At 44.8% G+C, this 19607-nt stretch overlaps 1 protein-coding gene across 3 annotated transcripts in view; it reads left to right on the top strand.

Annotated features, from left to right (window-relative positions):
• DOCK8 (dedicator of cytokinesis 8) overlaps positions 1-19607 on the top strand; it is a 167469-nt gene that overhangs the window by 102070 nt on the left and 45792 nt on the right. For all 3 annotated transcript variants that reach the window (XM_083464727.1, XM_083464728.1, XM_083464729.1), the window contains 8 exons: positions 527-666; positions 1157-1326; positions 8948-9096; positions 9769-9951; positions 10297-10432; positions 13224-13311; positions 16951-17047; positions 17542-17676. In XM_083464727.1, the coding sequence (XP_083320853.1) occupies positions 527-666; positions 1157-1326; positions 8948-9096; positions 9769-9951; positions 10297-10432; positions 13224-13311; positions 16951-17047; positions 17542-17676 (1098 nt within the window). The remainder of the gene's footprint in view (positions 1-526; positions 667-1156; positions 1327-8947; positions 9097-9768; positions 9952-10296; positions 10433-13223; positions 13312-16950; positions 17048-17541; positions 17677-19607) is intronic.

Below are 19607 nucleotides of genomic sequence, written 5' to 3'. Positions count from 1 at the left end.
AGCCGATTTCCATGGGTGATTCTCATGGTAAATGCATGGATTGACCTCCTGAATGTCCAGGAACACCCACTGGAGAGCTCCAATTGGCTGCAGTGGCTAATGGGGCATGAAAATAATAAAAATAAGACAAATTTCATACATATAAATTATTATGTAAACTTTCAAGTCTACAGTTGGGCATGTCCTGTAAAACATCACAAAAACATGACAAATTTTTGCATTCTCAGGGTTCTTCATCAGAATACAGAGAAAGGAGGGACAGACCTGAGTTCATGAGTGCCCCATCGTGGTAAAACAAAATGAAATGAGTTGAGAGCAATGATGTGGACCTTTCTTGAGCTGGACAGTTTTATGCTGATGCTATTTTTTGAAAAGATTTAAAGATCTTATAAGGAGCAATATTTTCAACAAATATTTTAAGTACTTAAAGAATGTTCAATAGTGTGATAATGGCGAGGGCAGCTCTGTTACTACATTTATGCATTTGAATTGAATGCAAGCACCGCCTTTTTTTTTTCTTTTGCAGAGTTCAAGCTCCTGCTCAAGTTTCCAAGATCACAAATTTGCCAACATGTTTGACCTGACGGCAGAATATCGGCAGCAACACTTCCTAACAGGGTTACTCTTCACTGAACTGGCAGCTGCCCTGGACACAGAAGCAGAAGGGTAGGTTTTGTTTCTTCTTCTTTTTCCGGAGACCTGACTATGTGAGCAGATTATAGGAGTTGACAGTGCCAAATTTTACGCTGCCCATAATATTCCTTGCGCTGAGTCCTTCTTTCTTACTGTGTCAGGGCTGCACTCTGGGTGATAGTTCGCTAGCAGCTGAAGGGCAGAACTACATGTGACCTTGAGTGCAGTCCCACTCCACCTGCAAACTGCCAGTGAGGAGGTGAGATCCAAATCAGTACCCTAGTGTGAGGGGTGGGGAGTTTAACCATTTGCCCCGCTGACTGCACTCTGAATCTGGATTGTGTCCTCTCTCCAAAGGGGACTGCAATTTACATTGCAAAAAAAGAAGCCCATTCAATTAACATACCATGTCAATTAATATCATATGTTATTTTCATCTTTGGTTATCGCTTGAAGCCTGCTTAATCCATACTGTCAACATATGCATCAGTCACAAGCGTTGTTCTCTTGTTTGTGCTGACAGAATAAGCAAAGTGCAAAGGAAAGCTGTCAGTGCCATCCACAGCCTGCTGAGTACCCACGACTTGGACAAATCCTGCTTGAAACCAGAAGTGAAAGTGAAAGTTGCTGCCCTTTATCTGCCCCTGGTTGGAATAATTTTGGATGCACTTCCACAGTTACATGATTTTACAGGCAAGATAAGTTTGTTGTTGTTGCTGCTGTTGTTAAAGTACCTAACATTTTCAAACTGTTGCACAAAGATATTAAAAAGGCTTACAAGCTAACAGACTGGCAAGGAATTGTTGTTTTGGTCAAACTTCAGAGATCATGTATTTTGTCGTCGTCCCCATGACATCACGGGGTGTGGGAGGAGCACAGAATGTTGGGAAAGAGCAAGGTGGGGGGATTCAGTTGGTGACAGTTTGGGGGAAAGAAAAAGTTGTTAGAGAAGATGCTGAAAGAGTTGGGACAGAAGAGAGAGACAGAGAAGAAAGGTAGACAAGACAAAAGAAAAGGAGAGGTAGACTCAAAGCAATAGGAACTGATAGGAACAAAAACAGAAACTGCTGTTTGACTAGCAATAATTAACAGACACTGTGGCATTGGCTCAGTTGGGTCCTGGTCATTTACGAGTTTTATTGTTTTCGTTTATTCATTGCTTTTCTTGTTAATTGATTGGTTATATGAACTGTTTTTAATTTATAAGACAAATAAGCATTCCTATTCACTAGACTTCAGAGAGATCATAGAATCATAGAGTTGGAAGAGACCACAAGGGCCATCGAGTCCAACCCCCTGCCAAGCAGAGAACACCATCAGAGCACTCCTGACATATGGTTGTCAAGCCTCTGCTTAAAGACCTCCAAAAAAGGAGACTCCACCACACTCCTTGGCAGCAAATTCCACTGTCGAACAGCTCTTACTGTCAGGAAATTCTTCCTAATGTTTAGGTGGAATCTTCTTTCTTTATAAGTTTTTACACAAAGCAGTTCAATTTTCTTCAGTCATATGTATTGAAGCATTTCTAATTACCTCATTCAGTTATTGGATGCTGTAATGGTTCTAGGGGTTGCTCGTGCGTAAGCTCGTCCCAACTTCTGGCTGGGTTGCCTGAGTGAACCTTTCCTGTCCGGACAGCCACTCGCCCATGACTGTCTCAATCGCTGGCAGAATCCGCCAGTGGGCGTTTCTTAAACTTCTTCCAGCAAAGAAGCTCTTTGAAGCCAAGTCTCCGCCTACTCTCCCTGCGCGGAAGCCTTCTGTGCAAGGAGGGCGTAGGCAGCGGAGGACCCTTCCTCTCCCCGCTGGTCCCCGGCAAGGAGTCATGTGACCGCCTCTCCGATTCCCCCATCTGCCCCCCTTCTCCACTGGAGCTATGCTGATTCTCTTCCCCAGAAGAGGGGAATGCTCCCGGGACGCTCTCTGGGATCCCTTTGGAGCTTGCTCTCTCCCTCGGACCCTGCTGGCAGTTCCCTGACATCCACCTCCTCCTCAGGACCCCTCCCACCCCGGGTGCGATTTTCCGGCACAACCTCCTCCCTCTCCTCGGCCTATGATGCGGGGAATCCCCTGAAAGAGCTGGCATCATCTTCTGAGGATTCAAACCCAGCCTCCCATCCGCTTGGATCTCTTCCTGCTGGTTGACCCTCCCAGTCTGATTTTTCTCCCTCGGACACCTCCTCTCCCTTCTCTTCGGAGGCAGGAAAACCCACAAAATCCCCTTCGTCGTCCGTGGGTCCAAATTCTTCCTCCCAGAATCTAGCTAATGGTTTGGGCTTACCTGGGAACAAACCATGAAACTCTTCCACCAGATACCCATCAGTGATTGATTCTGCAGGGACCAAAGTGTTTTCAGACCTAGGTTCCCCCTCCCAGGCTACCAAGTACTTTACCTGGCGACCTCGCCACCTCGAATCGAGTATTACCGTAGCTTCGTTACAGTGTTCCCTCTCCTCTACCCATGGGTGGGTGGTAACCCCTCCCTCCCGCCCCGGGAATTCCCGCCCCTCCCTGTAAGGTGAAAGTAGGGACCTATGGAACACCAGATGTGTCTTCATGCTGTCAGGCAACTTGAGTTTAAATGCCACTGGGTTTACCTGCTGTATTACCTCAAAAAGCCCCAGCCGTCTCGGCTGCAACTTCTTGCACCCTCCCTTTAGGGGCAACCCTTGGGATGACAACCACACCCGGTCTCCCACCCGTATGGCCTCCCCCTCCTGACGGTGCCTGTCCGCCTGCCTCTTGTACACTTCCTTGGCCCGCTCCAAGTTCAGCCTTAGTTGCTGGTGTAAGGCCTCCATTTCCTCCACAAATTGCTCAGCCGCAGGTACACTCCATTCTTCCTCCCCCCGCCCTGGGAATGCCCTGGGGTGACACCCGTAATTGGCCATGAAAGGGCTCATTCTCGTGGACACATGTTCAGAGTTATTGTACGCAAATTCAGCCAAAGCTAATTTCTCTACCCAATCGTTCTGTGTCTCGCTGACAGAGCAGCGTAGGTATTGCTGGAGTATGCCGTTCGCTCTTTCAGCTTGTCCGTTGGTTTCCGGGTGCCTTGCCGTCGAGAAGCTCACCTCAACCTGTAGCAAGCTCATGAGTTTCCACCAGAACCGGGAAGTAAATTGTTTCCCGCGGTCTGAGATTACCCTCAAAGGATCCCCATGCAGTCTGAAAATGTGATCCACGAACAGCCTGGCGGTCTCCTCTGCCGTTGCTGCATGTGAGCAAGCTACGAAATGGCACATTTTAGTCAGTAGATTGACTACTACCATGACCGCTGTCTTTCCCCTAGACTTGGGCAGATCTGTCATAAAATCAATGGACACCACCTCCCAGGGCCTTCCCGGTGTGGGTAAGGGTTCCAGTAGCCCCACGGGTGCGGCCCTTACCCCCTTAGTCCTCTTGCATCGATCGCACCCACGTACATATTCTCGTACATCTTCCCTCACCTTTGGCCAACAGAACTGCCTGGTGACCAGCAGCATGGTCTTGTGCTGTCCAAAGTGCCCAGCTGTTGGGTTGTCATGGAGTTGCTTAAGTACCTTCCCCCTCAAAGTTTCCCCCGGTACATAGAGCGCCCCCTTATAGTACAGTAGCCCTTCCTTTTCCTCAAACCCTCCATGGACTTCCTTTCCGTCCCTGAGCTCCCTGATCTTGGTCTGAGCAAACTCATCGTCTCTGGTGAGCCCTGCCAGTTCTCGTTTGCTAACCAACACCCCCCCCCCACCCACCGGTCCTCGAGGAACACGTGCCTGGTCTCTGGTGGCCCTTCTCCTTCCATGTACTCCAGTTTCCGGGAGAGAGCACCTGCCCTTATGTTCTCCTCCCCCGGCACGTATCGGATCTCGAAGGAAAACTTGGCGAACTCCTGGGCCCACCTGATCTGTCTCTGGTTGAGCACTCGCGTGGTCCGCCAGTATTCCAAGTTCTTGTGGTCAGTTCGTACCTGGATCTTGTGCCGCGCCCCTATCAACAGATGTCTCCATTGCCGAAATAGCGCATAGATCGCAAGCAGTTCTCGGTCATACACTGTGTAGTTTTGCTCTGACTTGCTCAGCTTCCTGGAGAAAAAGGCACACGGCCTCCAGTTCTGCCTGGCCCCGGGTTGCAAAAGGACCGCTCCAATGGCGCGGTCGGACGCGTCCGTCTCCAGTCTCATGGGCTTCTCCGGATCCCCGTGCAGGAGTTGCTCTTCCGAGGCGAACGCCCTCTTCAGTTTTTCAAAGGATTGCTGCGCACCCTCTGTCCACGCGAACTTCTTTTTGCTACTAAGACAATCCGTTATGGGCGCTGTCAAGTGAGCGAAGTTCTTTATGAACTTCCTGTAGAAGTTGCTGAAGCCTAGGAACCTTTGCACATCCTTTCTGTTTTGGGGGGCTTTCCATTCCAGCACTGCCTTCACCTTGCCTGGATCCATGGCTAGTCCTTTGTCTGACAGCCTGTAGCCCAGGAACTCGACCTCCTTGGTGTGGAAGTGGCATTTTTCCAGCTTGATCCACAACTGGTGCTTCTTCAATCTCTGTAGCACCTCCCGGACATCTCTGACATGTTGCTTTTCATTGTCCGAATAGATTAAGACGTCGTCAAAAAAGGCTACACAATTCTTGTACAGCAGGGGCCCCAACACATGATGCATGAATGCTTGAAAGCAGGCAGAGCCCGATTGTAATCCAAATGGCATGACTAAGTACTCAAAAGCCCCCAGGGGGGTGAACATAGTCGTTTTCCATTCGTCCCCCTCCCTTATCCTAATCAGATTGTAGGCTCCCCTGAGGTAAAAATCTCCCCCTGCCTCACACGTGTCAAAATATCATCAATCCTGGGCATTGGGAAAGTCACGGGTTCTGATACCAGTTTTAGGGCCCGGTAATCCACGACCAATCTGGGCTGGTTCGTCTCTTTTTTGTCCACAAAGAACACTGGCCTGCCCCCCACCACCTTAGATTCCCTTATGAAACCTCTCTTCAGGTTCTTGTCAATAAACTGCTGCAGCTCCTGCATCTCCTGGTCGGACATGGCATACAGCTTACCCACTGGTAACTGAGCCCCTGGAAGCAGGTTGATTTGGCAGTCAAAGGGCCTGTGGGGGGGCAGCTTATCTGCCTCCCTCTCGCTGAAGACCTCCTTCAGATCAGCATATTGCGGTGGCACCTCCCCTTTTTGCTCCAGGGCCAACCCAGCCACCCGGGCCACAGTCATTCTGGGTTCCTTCCCTCCCAGACAGTGCTCTAAGCAGTAGCTGACCCAAAGCCTCTCCGATTCCCCCATCTGCCCCCCTTCTCCACTGGAGCTATGCTGATTCTCTTCCCCAGAAGAGGGGAACGCTCCCGGGATGCTCTCTGGGATCCCTTTGGAGCTTGCTCTCTCCCTCGGACCCTGATGGCAGTTCCTTGACAGATACATTTCATGTTAGTGTGGTTGTGCAAACTTAGCATAAGCATTGGCTATTTTGCTGTCATCTATATGGCCTCCATGTAGAAACATTGTGTTACATTTTTATAGCAAAATCTATTGTGCTTTTGTTGAACCTGCATGTATAGCTGTGTATGTTCTGCAATAAAAATGTTAGCTTCTTCTCTTCCCATGGGAAAGGGTGCTTGCATAACAAAAGCTTTCTCAGCAGTTCCAAAGCTTTTTGCAGTTTCTTAGCATTTCCTTAAAGCAATAGGCTTTTGGGGCCCTTGGGGCCCCTCCCACATTTCTAGCTTGGCACAAGTGTGAGGATGAGTGAGAGAGAATATTTTTCACTGTGAAGTACAGTCCGTCCGGGGCTCCCTCTTTTAAGTTCATTGCCCCTTTTTCAGTCAAGCTGAGTGTGAGTGAGTCAGTGGAAGGTGGTTTCATTTGTTTTTCTTGATTACTAGTCATCAGGGTATTATTTAACCCCTTTGAGGTAAAGGCTCCATTAATTTTCTCCCGGCCACGTGGTTGATTCCCCTCAGGTCCCTTGCTATTGTGCCACCAATAACTGGAAGTGACGGAAGCAGCTGCTTTCTTTAACTTTCTTTGGCACCTGTAGCAATTTTAAGTGAAGTGTTGGGAAGAATTGTTTTTCCCCTCTTTAGCCAAACAGTTGAAGTTCATAGTTACAATAAATGTGGCAAAAATAATGGATAATTAATAAAAGCAAGCAAGCAAGCAAGCAAGCAAGCAAGCAAATAAATAAATAAATAAAACTATTATTTTGTTGTTGAAAGTTAAGAACATAGCAATATATCACAGTTTCTATAGCTGTAGGCTATAGAAGGGTATTTAAAATGAGAGTTTGCAACTTCCGGTCGGCTGCAGAGCCATTACAGATGCGGATTTAGCCTCTTGGGGAAAGTCCGAGCTCAGCAGGAGAGTTGGAGCTACACAAAGGCGCTGTGAGCTGCGTTAAAAAACCCCAAAGGGAGTTTTGGGTGCAGGGGATCGGACGGCGCCCTTGGTGTCTATCCTTTTAGTCGGACGGCTCTGTGAAAAGAGCTCAAATGACCAGGGGATTGAGGCGCAGGTGCTTTGGATCTATCGCTACTCCTGCCTTGCAAAGCCTCTGTTTCCGGTGGCAAAAAAGCAGCTGGCTTCCTGATGCAAAAAGACTGAATTTGACTGGATGTGGAGTAAAATTTTGGAGTACTTGGCGAACAGATGGCATAATGGGATGTAAACAGGGAGTCCGTCCCATTGCTGGTGAGAAAAGGGCACAGTAAGAATTTCTACGAAATCGAAAGTACGTGAGTTCCTTTTTCCGCAAGCGGATATAATTTTAGTGCTATTCCAACTAGCCTCATAAGGCAGGGCTGAATGGATTTCTTAAAAAATATAATTTTACTCCAGATTTATAGACTTTAGATTTCATTTTGACTGAAAGACAGTTCTGAAACGCTGGGGGAGGAGAAACCCCGGCCGGCTCTGCCAAAGGCAACTTTGTTTCCAGGGCTGCTGGCGATCGATACAGACGTGTTATAAAGTAATAACTATTCGGACTACTCATTTCTAGCAACGAACGGAGCTAATATGAAAAAGTGTGGGATGAAGTTAAGAGAGATTTGGAAGTGTGGGGAAGAATGAAACTATCACTTATGGGAAGAATCTGGAATTATGGAATCCAGGGAATTTGCTCTGACTGAGCAAAGATGTATGTGATGATAACATTTTATTTTGATTGTATTAAAAAAAAGAAAATTCAATAAATATTGTTATAAAAATAAAATAAAATGAGTGTCGGCAAATGTGTCCTCTTTTTTGCTTCTCAAAATATGGCGACCCTACTTCAACATAACCACAGACTGTCTAACTTGTTGTAATCAAGTTTTTCTGTACAACTTTTAATGAAGTTTTTTTCTTAAAGTATGGAAACTGTTGCCTTAGTGGAGTCTTTAATTGGTGCCAACACAACTTATGCACCATCCTTTCAAACCTTTGGCAGTGTGCCTTTCTCCTTTGTTTTTTGGAGTGTAGCCTTTCTTGGGGCAATTAAAGCTTCTGAGGATGTAGGGTAACTTACAGCTCTGCACTCCAGTCCTCTCTTCCTGACATTATATTGGGACAAGGTAGTCTTCCATCCAGATTCTTATTTTCTGCCAAAGACTTCGTCAAACTCCACCCCAACTTTATATTACCTTTTTTCTTGCCCCCTGCTCTGTGTTGATCGTTGATCTTTGTGTTGATTGTATCTTGTTATCCTAAAAAAACAATAACCCTAATATTTTTCATTGTTAATGCCACTCTGTATAAAGATCACAAACTTTCTCCTCAGTGGGTGGGTTACAAGAGTGCTCATCGTCCCCTGCAATATGGCTTCAGAGTGTGCTGCATGCAGGCTGTAGCTGCCTTTGCAGCAACCAGTAGGATAATGTTAATCCCAGAGCCATGTTGAGCTACAACATTGTCACAGCTCTTGACTTTCAACTTCCACTGTGCTCTTGATACTTCAGCCTGTGCTGATGTATTTTTTGGAACAATAATCCTCCAATGTGTTAACTCTTCAGGACAACCTACTACAAATTTCAGATGAGAAAGCTTGCTATTCTCCCATATGTGCACAGAGACCATGAAGAAGGATGGGTAGCTTGACCTTAACTGAAGTTCTCTTGAGTGATCATATGTGGAGTCACACAACTTTCTCAGCTGCACACTGTGGTTAGATGCTGAATGTTGGTATGGCAATTTTTGAACTGAGCAAAACCTCTTTGGACTTGCAAGCTGGAACTTAAGGGGTGGAGTATGTGAAGATGCACTGCATAGACATAAGTATTTCCATATGAATGGTTCTATAGATGACCATTCTCAAGAACTTCAGTTACAAGTATGCAACTTATATTTTCTAATATAGTTTCAGATGGCCGCAATGGGAAAGGCCGCATCGGATCTCCAGATGAAGAACAAGAAGCTGCAAGCCAAATTAACCAAAATATTGCTCTGGCCATTGCTGGGAATCAGTTTAATCTCCTACGGTCCTATGGTTCATCTGTGTCCACAGTGGTAGGTCTACCTACACTATGTGTTTGCATAATTTTTTCTTGCTTTGTTACTCCCTATTACTGACCCAAATTCTAGGAGCCAACTTTTAAGGATTTATTATGTTCTTTCATTTGATCTAGTGGGCATACTGAGCATATTTTCCAGGGGGAAGGGCCATAGCTCAGTGGTAGAACATGCATAAGGTCCCGGGTTCAGTCAGTCTCCAGCATCCCCAGGTAAGGCTGCAAGAGACTCCTGCCTGTAGCCCTGGAAAGCCACTGCCAGTCAGTGTAGACAGTACTAAGCAAGTTGGACCAAATATCCAGTAGCTTCCTATAGCTCTATGCTTCTTTAGCCTCCTTGCTGTTTGGAGCTGATGGGACTTGTAGTCCAAGACTTCTGGAGAGCCGCAGATTGAGGAAGGCTACTCCAGAGTATTTGATGCTGTTTTTTGTTTTTGCAAGTGTGCCGTTCACACCTGCAAAAAACCCTACAGAGGTGTACCACCTGAAATAGAGATATCCCCAACTCCCAAATCTAAGTGGCTACAGCAGATTTATTAGCTGGAAACGGCACCTTAAACAAAAGAATGGAGCCCTACCAATTGTGTGACTGGTGACATTCATTAGGACTATTAAATATGCCCTTCTTTATGTCTAACTTTCTTGAACTTCTTATTTTATTTGTTCCAAGCCTTACAAACAATACAACACTTTAAGTCCAGAAACTACACGCCACCTTTTGATCTGTTTCCTGTGGATCATGAAAAACGCTGATCAGAATCTTATTCAGAAATGGGTTGCAGACCTGCCATCTATGCAGCTAAACAAGATTTTAGATGTCCTTTACATCTGTGTCTCAGGCTTTGAGTATAAGGTAAATAGAATGGTGTCCAGTCCATACTTGTTGCTAATTGTTTTGATGCGTTACAGACAGTGTACAGGTTTTCTTGGATGGAAATATGCTACATTTATTTTACAAGTGTGCTTCACTTTTAACTTTGTGCAAAACTTTGTGCAAAATTGAACTTTTCAAGAGGTACAAAATAATTGGTTTGTAGATTTCTTTGTACAGTGTGAGTCTTTTAAAAGAGGCCCCGTGGAACATGTGTACTCTGTATCCACGAGGCCTCTTTTGAAGGACTCACCCTGTACATTTAAAAGACATACTAACCTTTTGATACTGATGGTTTAGCTCACATAATTCATTATGTCTGTGCAGGGCAAGCAAAGCTCAGACAAAGTCAGCACTCAAGTACTCCAGAAATCAAGGGATGTAAAAGCTCGGCTAGAAGAGGCCTTACTAAGAGGAGAGGGAGCCAGGGGTGAAATGATGAAGCGGTGCAGGATGCCTGCTGGTATGCTCCTTGCTTTTTTTATCTCATTTGTGAAACCAAAAAGAAATTGTAGATATAAAAACACAGTTTTCCATAACAACTTTTGACAGCAAAAAATGTCTGAAGAAATATTTGAAAAGAGTTTGATTATTAATGACTGAGTCAGAAAATTAAGAAATTGCCTTATACTGAAGGAGCGTCTCTACCCTCATCGTTCAGCCCGGTCACTGAAATCCAGCGCCGGAGCCTTCTGGCAGTTCCCTCATTGCGACAAGTGAGGTTACAGGGAACCAGACAGAGCGCCTTCTCGGTAGTGGCGCCCACCCTGTGGAACACCCTCCCTTCCAATGTGAAGGAAATAAACAGCTGTCTTATCTTTAAAAGAATCTGAAGGCTTCCCTGTTTAGGGAAGTCTTAAATATTTAATGCTGTATTGTTTTTAACACTTGATTGGAAGCTGCCCAGAATGGCTGGGGAAACTCAGCCAGATGGGCGGGGTATAAATAATAAATTATTATTATTATTATTATTATTATTATTATTATTATTATTATTAGGGTGGCCTGGAGGATTGTTACTCTTTTGTGGGAGGGATTCAAGTGCATACCGGAACTTTAGGCTTATGCAATTAAAGTGGCTGAGAGCAAAGATAAGCAAGAGACCTTTCTGTTGAGCTCTGCCTCTTAAACCAGAACCAGTAAAGGTGGTGAATCTTAATAATAATAATAATAATAATAATAATAATAATAATAATAATAAGTTGTTGTTGTTGTTGTTGTTGTTAAACTTAGCTTCCTACAACTAGATGGGATAAACTGTGCTTATATACTTGAAAATGGCTAGGGGAAAGTGTCAGCAGTAGACAAGGCACTGCATCTAAGTGGATTATCATTGACTATTCTTTTCCAAGGCCTTTTTTAAGCAAATCACTTCTTTAAGCAAGTAACTGTACTAGTTTGGCTTCTTCTTGATTGCTTAGTACTGCTCTCCCTCTTCTTTCGTCCTCAAGTTTCTTTCTAGAAAGTGACCAGAAAGCTGGTTTGATCATTGTTTCAACTCCCCAATTTGATCCTTACTACAGTATAGGCCAATTGAAGGTGCCCATTTTGATTGATTGATATTTATTACGGCCATTGGCCCGTCACACGACAGTTTCCCACCGACATATATATACTTAAACCTCCAAATTTAAAACAGCCAAAAACTTACAAAAACAGACAAGAACCAAAGCAAAATAAGCAAAATAAGCAAAAGACCAACACATACATTACAATAAATTTTATGAGGACGTGCATGGAACTAGTCCTCACCTGCTGCTGTTGCTTGCCTTGGCTGCCAAAAGAAGCATACAGGCTGCTTTTTTCTGGTAGCCAGGACAGGTAGCAACCAGGTCAGTAGCACAGCCACTTCTGTAGAAAGGTGAACTGAGTCTTGGGACTGGTTGCCAGCCATTCTCTCTTTCTGCTTATTGAAAGAAGGTGGCTTGCAGGTGTTGGTTACACACATATTTTCATTAAGAGGGTAATGCAAGAGTGCATCCTATACCTAAGCCGGTGTGGTAGTCCCAGATGATGTTGGGCTGCAACTCCCATCATCCGTTACCATTGGCCATAGTGCCTAAGGCTGGCGTGAGTTAAAGAGTCCCAACAGCATCTGGTAGCACCATGTTGGCTACTCCTGCTGTACCTCACCCAAGTCTGGACTTCTGGGCCTCATTCATTTGTCTGCCTCTGTCCAATATTTTGCTTCGTAAAGGTAAAGGACCCCTGACAGTTAAGTCCAGTCACAAACGACTCTGGGGTTGTGGTGCTCATCTCGCTTTACTGGCCGAGGGAGCCAGCGTTTGTCCACAGACAGCTTTTCTGGGTCATGTGGCAAGCATGACTGAGTTGCTTCTGGTGAAACCAGAGCAACACACGGAAACACCATTTACCTTCCTGCTGGAGCGGTACTGTCAGGAAACTGCTATCAGCTCAGAGGCGAGAGGTGGAAGGGCAGTTGTGTTATAGGGAACCTCTGAAAATCTTGCAAAGCAGTTCCTCCTCCGGCGAAGAGGAAAGCCCCGCCTCCAGTGGAAAGGAGGTGCAGGGAGCAGGGGATGCTAGGGAGAGCCTCAACACCGAGCCTGAGCAAACCGGAGAGGAGGGAAGTACCCCTTTGCCAGCGCCCATTCTGTGCAATAGGTTTCGGCGCAGGGAGGGGCAGAGAAGGCTGAGGGTCACGCGACTGTTATGCTGGGGGAGGTACAAAGACCGACCACTCCCAGATTCTGCTAGCGATTGAGCCAGACATGAACTTACGACGCTCTTCACTGTAAATAGTTTGCACTAAGAATAAAGCCTGGAAAAGACAGGTCGGAGTCTTGCCTGTTTGCTCTTGAGCAACCACACCAGCACCCGACAGGTACATATTTATCTACTTGTACTTTCTGGCGTGCTTTCGAACTGCTAGGTTGGCAGGAGCTGGGACTAAGCAACAGGAGCTCACCCTGTTGCTGGGATTTGTACCGCCGACCTTCTGATGGCAAGCCCAGCGGCTCAGTGGTTTAGACCACAGCACCACCCCTGTCCTGTTTTGCTTCTAGGTTGGTTTTATTTCCTGGCTCTAAGCCCCATTGTTCTCAGGGGCACATGGTTCCCATCTGTTGTATTTCAACAATTCCATACCAAATGTGCTCTTTTAGTTTGTGTGCAAAAAGATACCCTTTCCTTCACTGCTAGCACAATGGATGTAGCCTCTTGCAGAACTCATATCAGTAGGAAAATATTGATATTAAAGTTTCAGTGTGATTCTATGTATGTTGCCCTTGTAGGGAACGATAAATTCCCAGGATTTAATGAGAACCTACGATGGAAGAAAGAGCAGACACACTGGCGGCAAGCAAATGAGAGGCTAGATAAGTAAGTAATTTAATGATTTTTTATTGCTTTAACCAGAGCAGCATCTCTCTGTGGCCATCTAGTTTCATTCCTGAACCGAGGCAGAAAACTCTATCCTTAAAGCATCCTGGACTGTATAGCTGTATAGCTGTTCTGTCCTTAACATATGTGTCAACAGTGGTTTAGACTGCAGCCCTGGTAGTAAGTTCCATTGAAGTAAATGAATGATATTTCTGAGTAGACATTTAGAAGAATTTACTGTTAGAGCTTCTTGTTTGCTTCTCCCCTCCCCTCCCCAAATAATAAATCTATGGTGGAGGTACCTCTTGTCAGTATTGCAGTGTTTCATTCTCTCGGCCCACACCTTTCAGGTGGTTTGTCAATTTTAGACTTCATGATAAACCAGAGTTATCATAACCATGCTTCGTAAATCCAGACAAGGCACCCTATCTGTCAGAGAACGGGACTCTCTGACAGGACAGAAACAGAGACAGTGGAAGAACAGAGAGAATTCCTAAGAGAAGAGGGGGAAGCAATTAGCAAAAGGAATTCGATCTTTGTGCACACAGAGGAAGGAGAAACACAGAGAGCAGGAATACATCTGCAGAGCTCAGATAGTGATGCAGACACAGATTTAGGGGGAGTACAGTCTCCCAGATCTCATAGAATAACGAGATTAAATGAGAAGCGAAACTACCCAGAAGAGAAGGTCCCATTTTTCCTGTTGGGGGGAAAGGGGGTGGAGCTTAGTTCCGGCAACTGGGTCATAAGAGGAACTGAAATTAGCGGAGCTCCAACCGGAGCTTTTAAAAGTGCCAATAAATCGGGTTCCGCTAGGGGCGCCTTGGAAGATGGCCGACAATACCATCTCTCCAGCTCACACGAGGTAATTAAGAGGCTGAGATGGGAGTAATCAGCCTCCCTAGATTCTTCCCGGTGGAAGGGAAGACGCAGTGGACAAGCCTGGTAGATGAAGGGAACGCAGTGGATGTAGCCTACCTTGATTTCAGCAAGGCATTTGACAAGGTGCCCCATGATATTCTTGTAAAGAAGCTGGTAAAATGTGGTCTTGACTATGCTACCACTCAGTGGATTTGTAACTGGCTGACTGACCGAACCCAAAGGGTGCTCATCAATGGTTCCTCTTCATCCTGGAGAAGAGTGACTAGTGGGGTGCCACAGGGTTCTGTCTTGGGCCCGGTCTTATTCAACATCTTTATCAACGACTTGGATGATGGACTCAAGGGCATACTGATCAAATTTGCAGATGACACCAAACTGGGAGGGGTGGCTAACACCCCAGAGGACAGGATCACACTTCAAAATGACCTTGACAGATTAGAGAACTGGGCCAAAACAAACAAGATGAACTTTAACAGGGACAAATGTAAAGTATTGCACTTGGGCAAAAAAAATGAGAGGCACAAATACAAGATGGGGGACACCTGGCTTGAGAGCAGTACATGTGAAAAGGATCTAGGAGTCTTGGTTGACCACAAACTTGACATGAGCCAACAGCTAAAAAACGCGGCAGCTAAAAAAGCCAATGCAATTCTGGGCTGCATCAATAGGAGTATAGCATCTAGATCAAGGGAAGTAATAGTGCCACTGTATTCTGCTTTGGTCAGACCTCACCTGGAGTACTGTGTCCAGTTCTGGGCACCACAGTTCAAGAAGGACACTGACAAACTGGAACGTGTCCAGAGGAGGGCAACCAAAATGGTCAAAGGCCTGGAAACGATGCCTTATGAGGAACGGCTAAGGGAGCAGGAGGTTAAGGGGTGATATGATAGCCATGTTCAAATATATAAAAGGATGTCATATAGAGGAGGGAGAAAGGTTGTTTTCTGCTGCTCCAGAGAAGCGGACACGGAGCAATGGATCCAAATTACAAGAAAGAAGATTCCACCCAAACATTAGGAAGAACTTCCTGACAGTAAGAGCTGTTTGACAGTGGAATTTGCTGCCAAGGAGTGTGGTGGAGTCTCCTTCTTTGGAGGTCTTTAAGCAGAGGCTTGACAACCATATGTCAGGAGTGCTCTGATGGTGTTTCCTGCTTGGCAGGGGGTTGGACTCGATGGCCCTTGTGGTCTATTCCAACTCTATGATTCTATGATCAGTTTCATCCGCGGCTGCCCATAAATCACCCCCGAGTTCGAAAAGAAAGAGGGGGTGAGGGCACTGGATGGAAAGCCCTCGAGTGAGCTCAGATCTCCTGGAAGCTGTCTCTGTGAGCACTCCAAGTTCCATTTATTAAGATAAAAGATTGGATATAAGATTTATTGGACATGCGTTGAGGAAAGAAGGGGTACTTTATCTGCCAATTAAGCCAGCCACTGAGACGCTAAGAGTGATGGATTGGAAAGAAGATAACATCAAAGAACAACATCTAAGCCAGTATGTTGAAACGGAATGGAAAGGAGGGGGGATAAAACTTTTTTCTTCTTCTACGATACTACCTAACAACCCCCCCCCAAAGAACCGTCATACTACCTATAGCAAGTGAGATTGGAAAATAAACTCTATGGAAATAAAAATATTAACTAAAGTCTTTGTTCTTCGAAATATTTGGAAGAAGATAAAAAGACTCTCTTGTGACACACTATTTAATCGGGATTCGTCATTATGAGACAGAATATGTTGGAGAGATTGATAGTCAAAGGGGGAGGCGAGCTTTTACTTTGTTATTATATCTGTATTTCAAGTTCGATTTGGCAAACCTCCCCTGGAAAGACTAATGTTTGGTGCAACTTTTCTGAGAAAATTAACAAGCAAACGCCTAGACTCTATTTCATCGGAACTGAGAAAAGATGGCGCTTGCCACCCGAGAAGGACTTTCGGATGGATTCGGCATAAATACCAGCGCACAAGGATATACTGCAAACAAGACTTACCAGCTGCAAAAAAAGAAAAGAAAAAGGGATAGTCATCACAAAGTTCACACAGAGACATAATAATGCTCGTTTCTGATCGCCAGTGGAAGGAACTCAGAGGCTATTAAAGAAGAAGGATAATAACAAGAAGATTTAAAGAAGGGACTTGTGGACACTTAAAGCAGTAGAAATATGAGATGATTGGACCCCACTGACCTCAAACCAACAAAAAAATTATAATTTGGCAAAATATTTGGACTTTATGATATGTATTTGTATAATTTGGAATATTTAATGTGATTTGATTGGATTCTTAAAATGGAAAACTTAATAAAAACTATTATTTTAAAAAGTGCCAATAAATCTGAAATAATTAACTGCCAGAGCCGTCTCGTTTGTGTGGGAGAGACCCAAGCCTTACAATATCCCACCCATGTCATGTACCTAATGGCAGCAAATTTAAGGGGTGCTGGACAGGCTGGCATACACCAAATTGTCTTCCACCATGTCAGTGTCACTAGCATCTACCACCAAATGCAGCTGCCCCAATCCTTCTTATGAAAGGGTTTAACTAATTCTGTTAAACTTGTTTAACCATGGCTCACAGCATCTGAGCCGAATAAAAGAGAAACAAAGAAGATAAATATTTCTGATGATAAACTAAAAGTAGACCCAGCATTGCAGTTTCAGGGTTAGTTTAGGTCCTGTTTCTAAAGCCTAGTACGCTAAAGTAAGAGGCAATTTAATTAATGAATTAATTTGGTAACTTGATTTGTCATGCTCCTAGAACAAAAGCTGAGATTGACCAAGAAGTGTTGGTTAGTGGGAACCTAGCCACAGAAGCTAATCTGATTATCCTAGACATGCAAGAGAACATCATCCAGGTGAGAAACTGGCTGCATACAAATTCCTCTACCCTTGGAAAGGGAGGCTTTCTTTCTGCCTCTGTTTTTGTTGTAGTACATGGTATATTTAATTGCTATATGTCGAAATTTTAAAAATGTTTCTTTGCTTATTGCCCAGTTGTTAAGAGTAAATTGTTTTCATGCTATTCCTGCCACCCTATACTTTCAGATAATATGAAATTGCATCTTTCCGTTTGCTGTTCAGGAGAGTCCACAGAGAGTACTACACAGGTTTCCTCAAGTCCCATTGACTTCTGGGTCTTAGATCATTACACTCATTGAATGTAATGCTTGAAAATCCCTGTACATGAATACACTCTTAACAAATCTTTTGTAGCTATATGCCTTCTCCCCTCTACTGTGAAAAGCATCAAGGTAATTTCTGTCTATTGCTTAGGGCTATCTTATTGTGTCAAGACTGGCACTAGTATAGCATAAACTCTGTTTTTTAAGAATCCTCTTCTGTGATGTAGGCGACTTCAGCTATGGATTGCAGAGATAATGTCTTGGGAGGTGTGTTGAAAGTCCTTGTAAATTCTTTGACCTGTGATCAGAGCACAACCTACTTGACTCATTGCTTTGCTACTCTCCGAGCGTTAATTGTCAAGGTAAGTACTTGGCTTACTTATGTTATCAGGTTCTTTGTTAGGATCCTGAAGGGCACATTATTGAAGTTCAAACCCCTTGTGATACTCTCAAAACATTGCACTGTTATCCCTGTACAAGAGCCCTCAAGGTAACCTTTTCACAAAATTGTACATGCATTTGATAACTCAGTGAGTGGAGACTTCTGTTTCCAGAGTTTGAGTTGCTGGTGGTACACATGGCAGAAAATGAGATAGAATAAGATTGATGGGTTATTACTTAGATTTCTTTAAATTTTAAAATAGCAGAGAAAGACAGGCCTTGTGATCCATCCTCAGAAAGAAAGAAAAATCAGAATACAATAATAAATAATAATAAATTTTATTTATATCCCGCCCTCCCCAGCCGAAGCCGGGCTCAGGGCGGCTAACAACACTAAAATAGTGCAACATTTTAAAATACAAACCTGGGCAACATTTTATGTAATGGCTTGCTTAGTTGTCATCAAGGTGAAGTTCAAGAGACAGAACTCATTAGCTACATTTACCATCCTGCAAATGTTTTATTGTTAGGAATAAACCTCTGAAGAAATTGTACATACCCAGTGTTGTAGAAAAAGGTCATTGGGTGGAGCAGCTCAGCTTTGTGGAAAGGATACAACCTTCTTAGCTTAGAGAAAAGAAGAGGAAGGAGGAACATGTTAAAGACTTTAAAAAGTATCTGTGATAGAGAATAATACTAGGAAATGTTGTCATCCAGTGAAACTGAATAGCGGGAGGTTCAGGACAGACCAAAGGAAGCACATATTCACGTAGTGCCACCAGATTCAGCTGTTGATGACTGTGATGGCTATATGCGACCTCCAGAATCAGAGGCAACATATTTCTACGTACCAGTTGGGTTGGTAAAACAGTATGAGATGGGCAATAGTGGATTCATTCATAGAGAGCAATGGTGGACAGAGTGTAAAACAATTCAAAGATAAAACAGTATTGACTTCCGGCGAGCCGCGATCCCAGCGCAAGCAAGGGCTTGCACCGCGTGGTGAAGCCCGAGCTATTCTGAAGGATTGGGGCGACTCCAGGGCGCGGAGACCCCTCAAACTCTTTGGAAGGGTGTTCGAAGAGTCTAGTTCCCAGCACGACCGGAGAAAGGATCAAACCGGCTACCAGGTAACCCCGAAAGAGGCGACGAGAGTAGCGGAAAGATCCAGCGGGTCCGGGGAGCCATTTTCTTACCTTCAGATAGCGAAGCCCTGCGCTTGCAGGAAGAGCGGCTTGTTTTCAAAAAAAAGGAGACTCCGATATTTGCAACTTTGTGGCCAAGAGGGGAAACAAAGAAGTTTCGGAGTAACAAAGAGAGATGAATGGAGTTCAGCGGGTGGCCGAAATCAACTAAGACACGGCAGGAACGCAGTATAAAAGGAAAGTGAGTGACTTGCCCGGGCGGAAATATAGTCTCTTTTTCGGCTTTCCCCCCCTCATGAAAGTAACGCTGTTACAAAGGGAGAAGGGGAAGAAAAGAATTTCAGAGGGGAAAGGAAAGAAACCGGAAGGGTCCAGGCGAGAGGGAGAGCGGAGGTCCCTGATCTTTGGTGATTTCTGATTCTACCGGCGAGTAGAGGCTGGGAAGGTTACGGGCAACTCCGGAAGAGAAGCCTCGCCGCCATTTGAAATAGGAGCGTTTGTGCGGAGAAAAGCGAAATTACGATACTACGTGTCAGCGTTCTATAGAGAACTATACATTTTATCAGGAACTGCATATGGGAACAGGAGTAAGAAATGCGAACTCTGAGGACAATTTAAAGATTTGGTAAGAGTGGATGCAGATTTGGGGTAGAAGCGGGAGTCAATTGGGAGAGCTTCTGAGGGCAAAATGGAGCATGTGAGTGGCGTTTAGACTTTCTATCCTTCCTCCTCCTGGCTCTCCCCCCCTCCCCCTCCATTAGATACCC

The sequence above is a fragment of the Podarcis liolepis genome (assembly GCF_965112155.1).
Source record: "Podarcis liolepis genome assembly, chromosome: 11".
Lineage (NCBI taxonomy): Eukaryota > Metazoa > Chordata > Lepidosauria > Squamata > Lacertidae > Podarcis > Podarcis liolepis.
The sequence above is the reverse complement of the archived record's forward strand: the minus strand, read 5'-3'. Positions and strand labels throughout refer to the sequence as shown.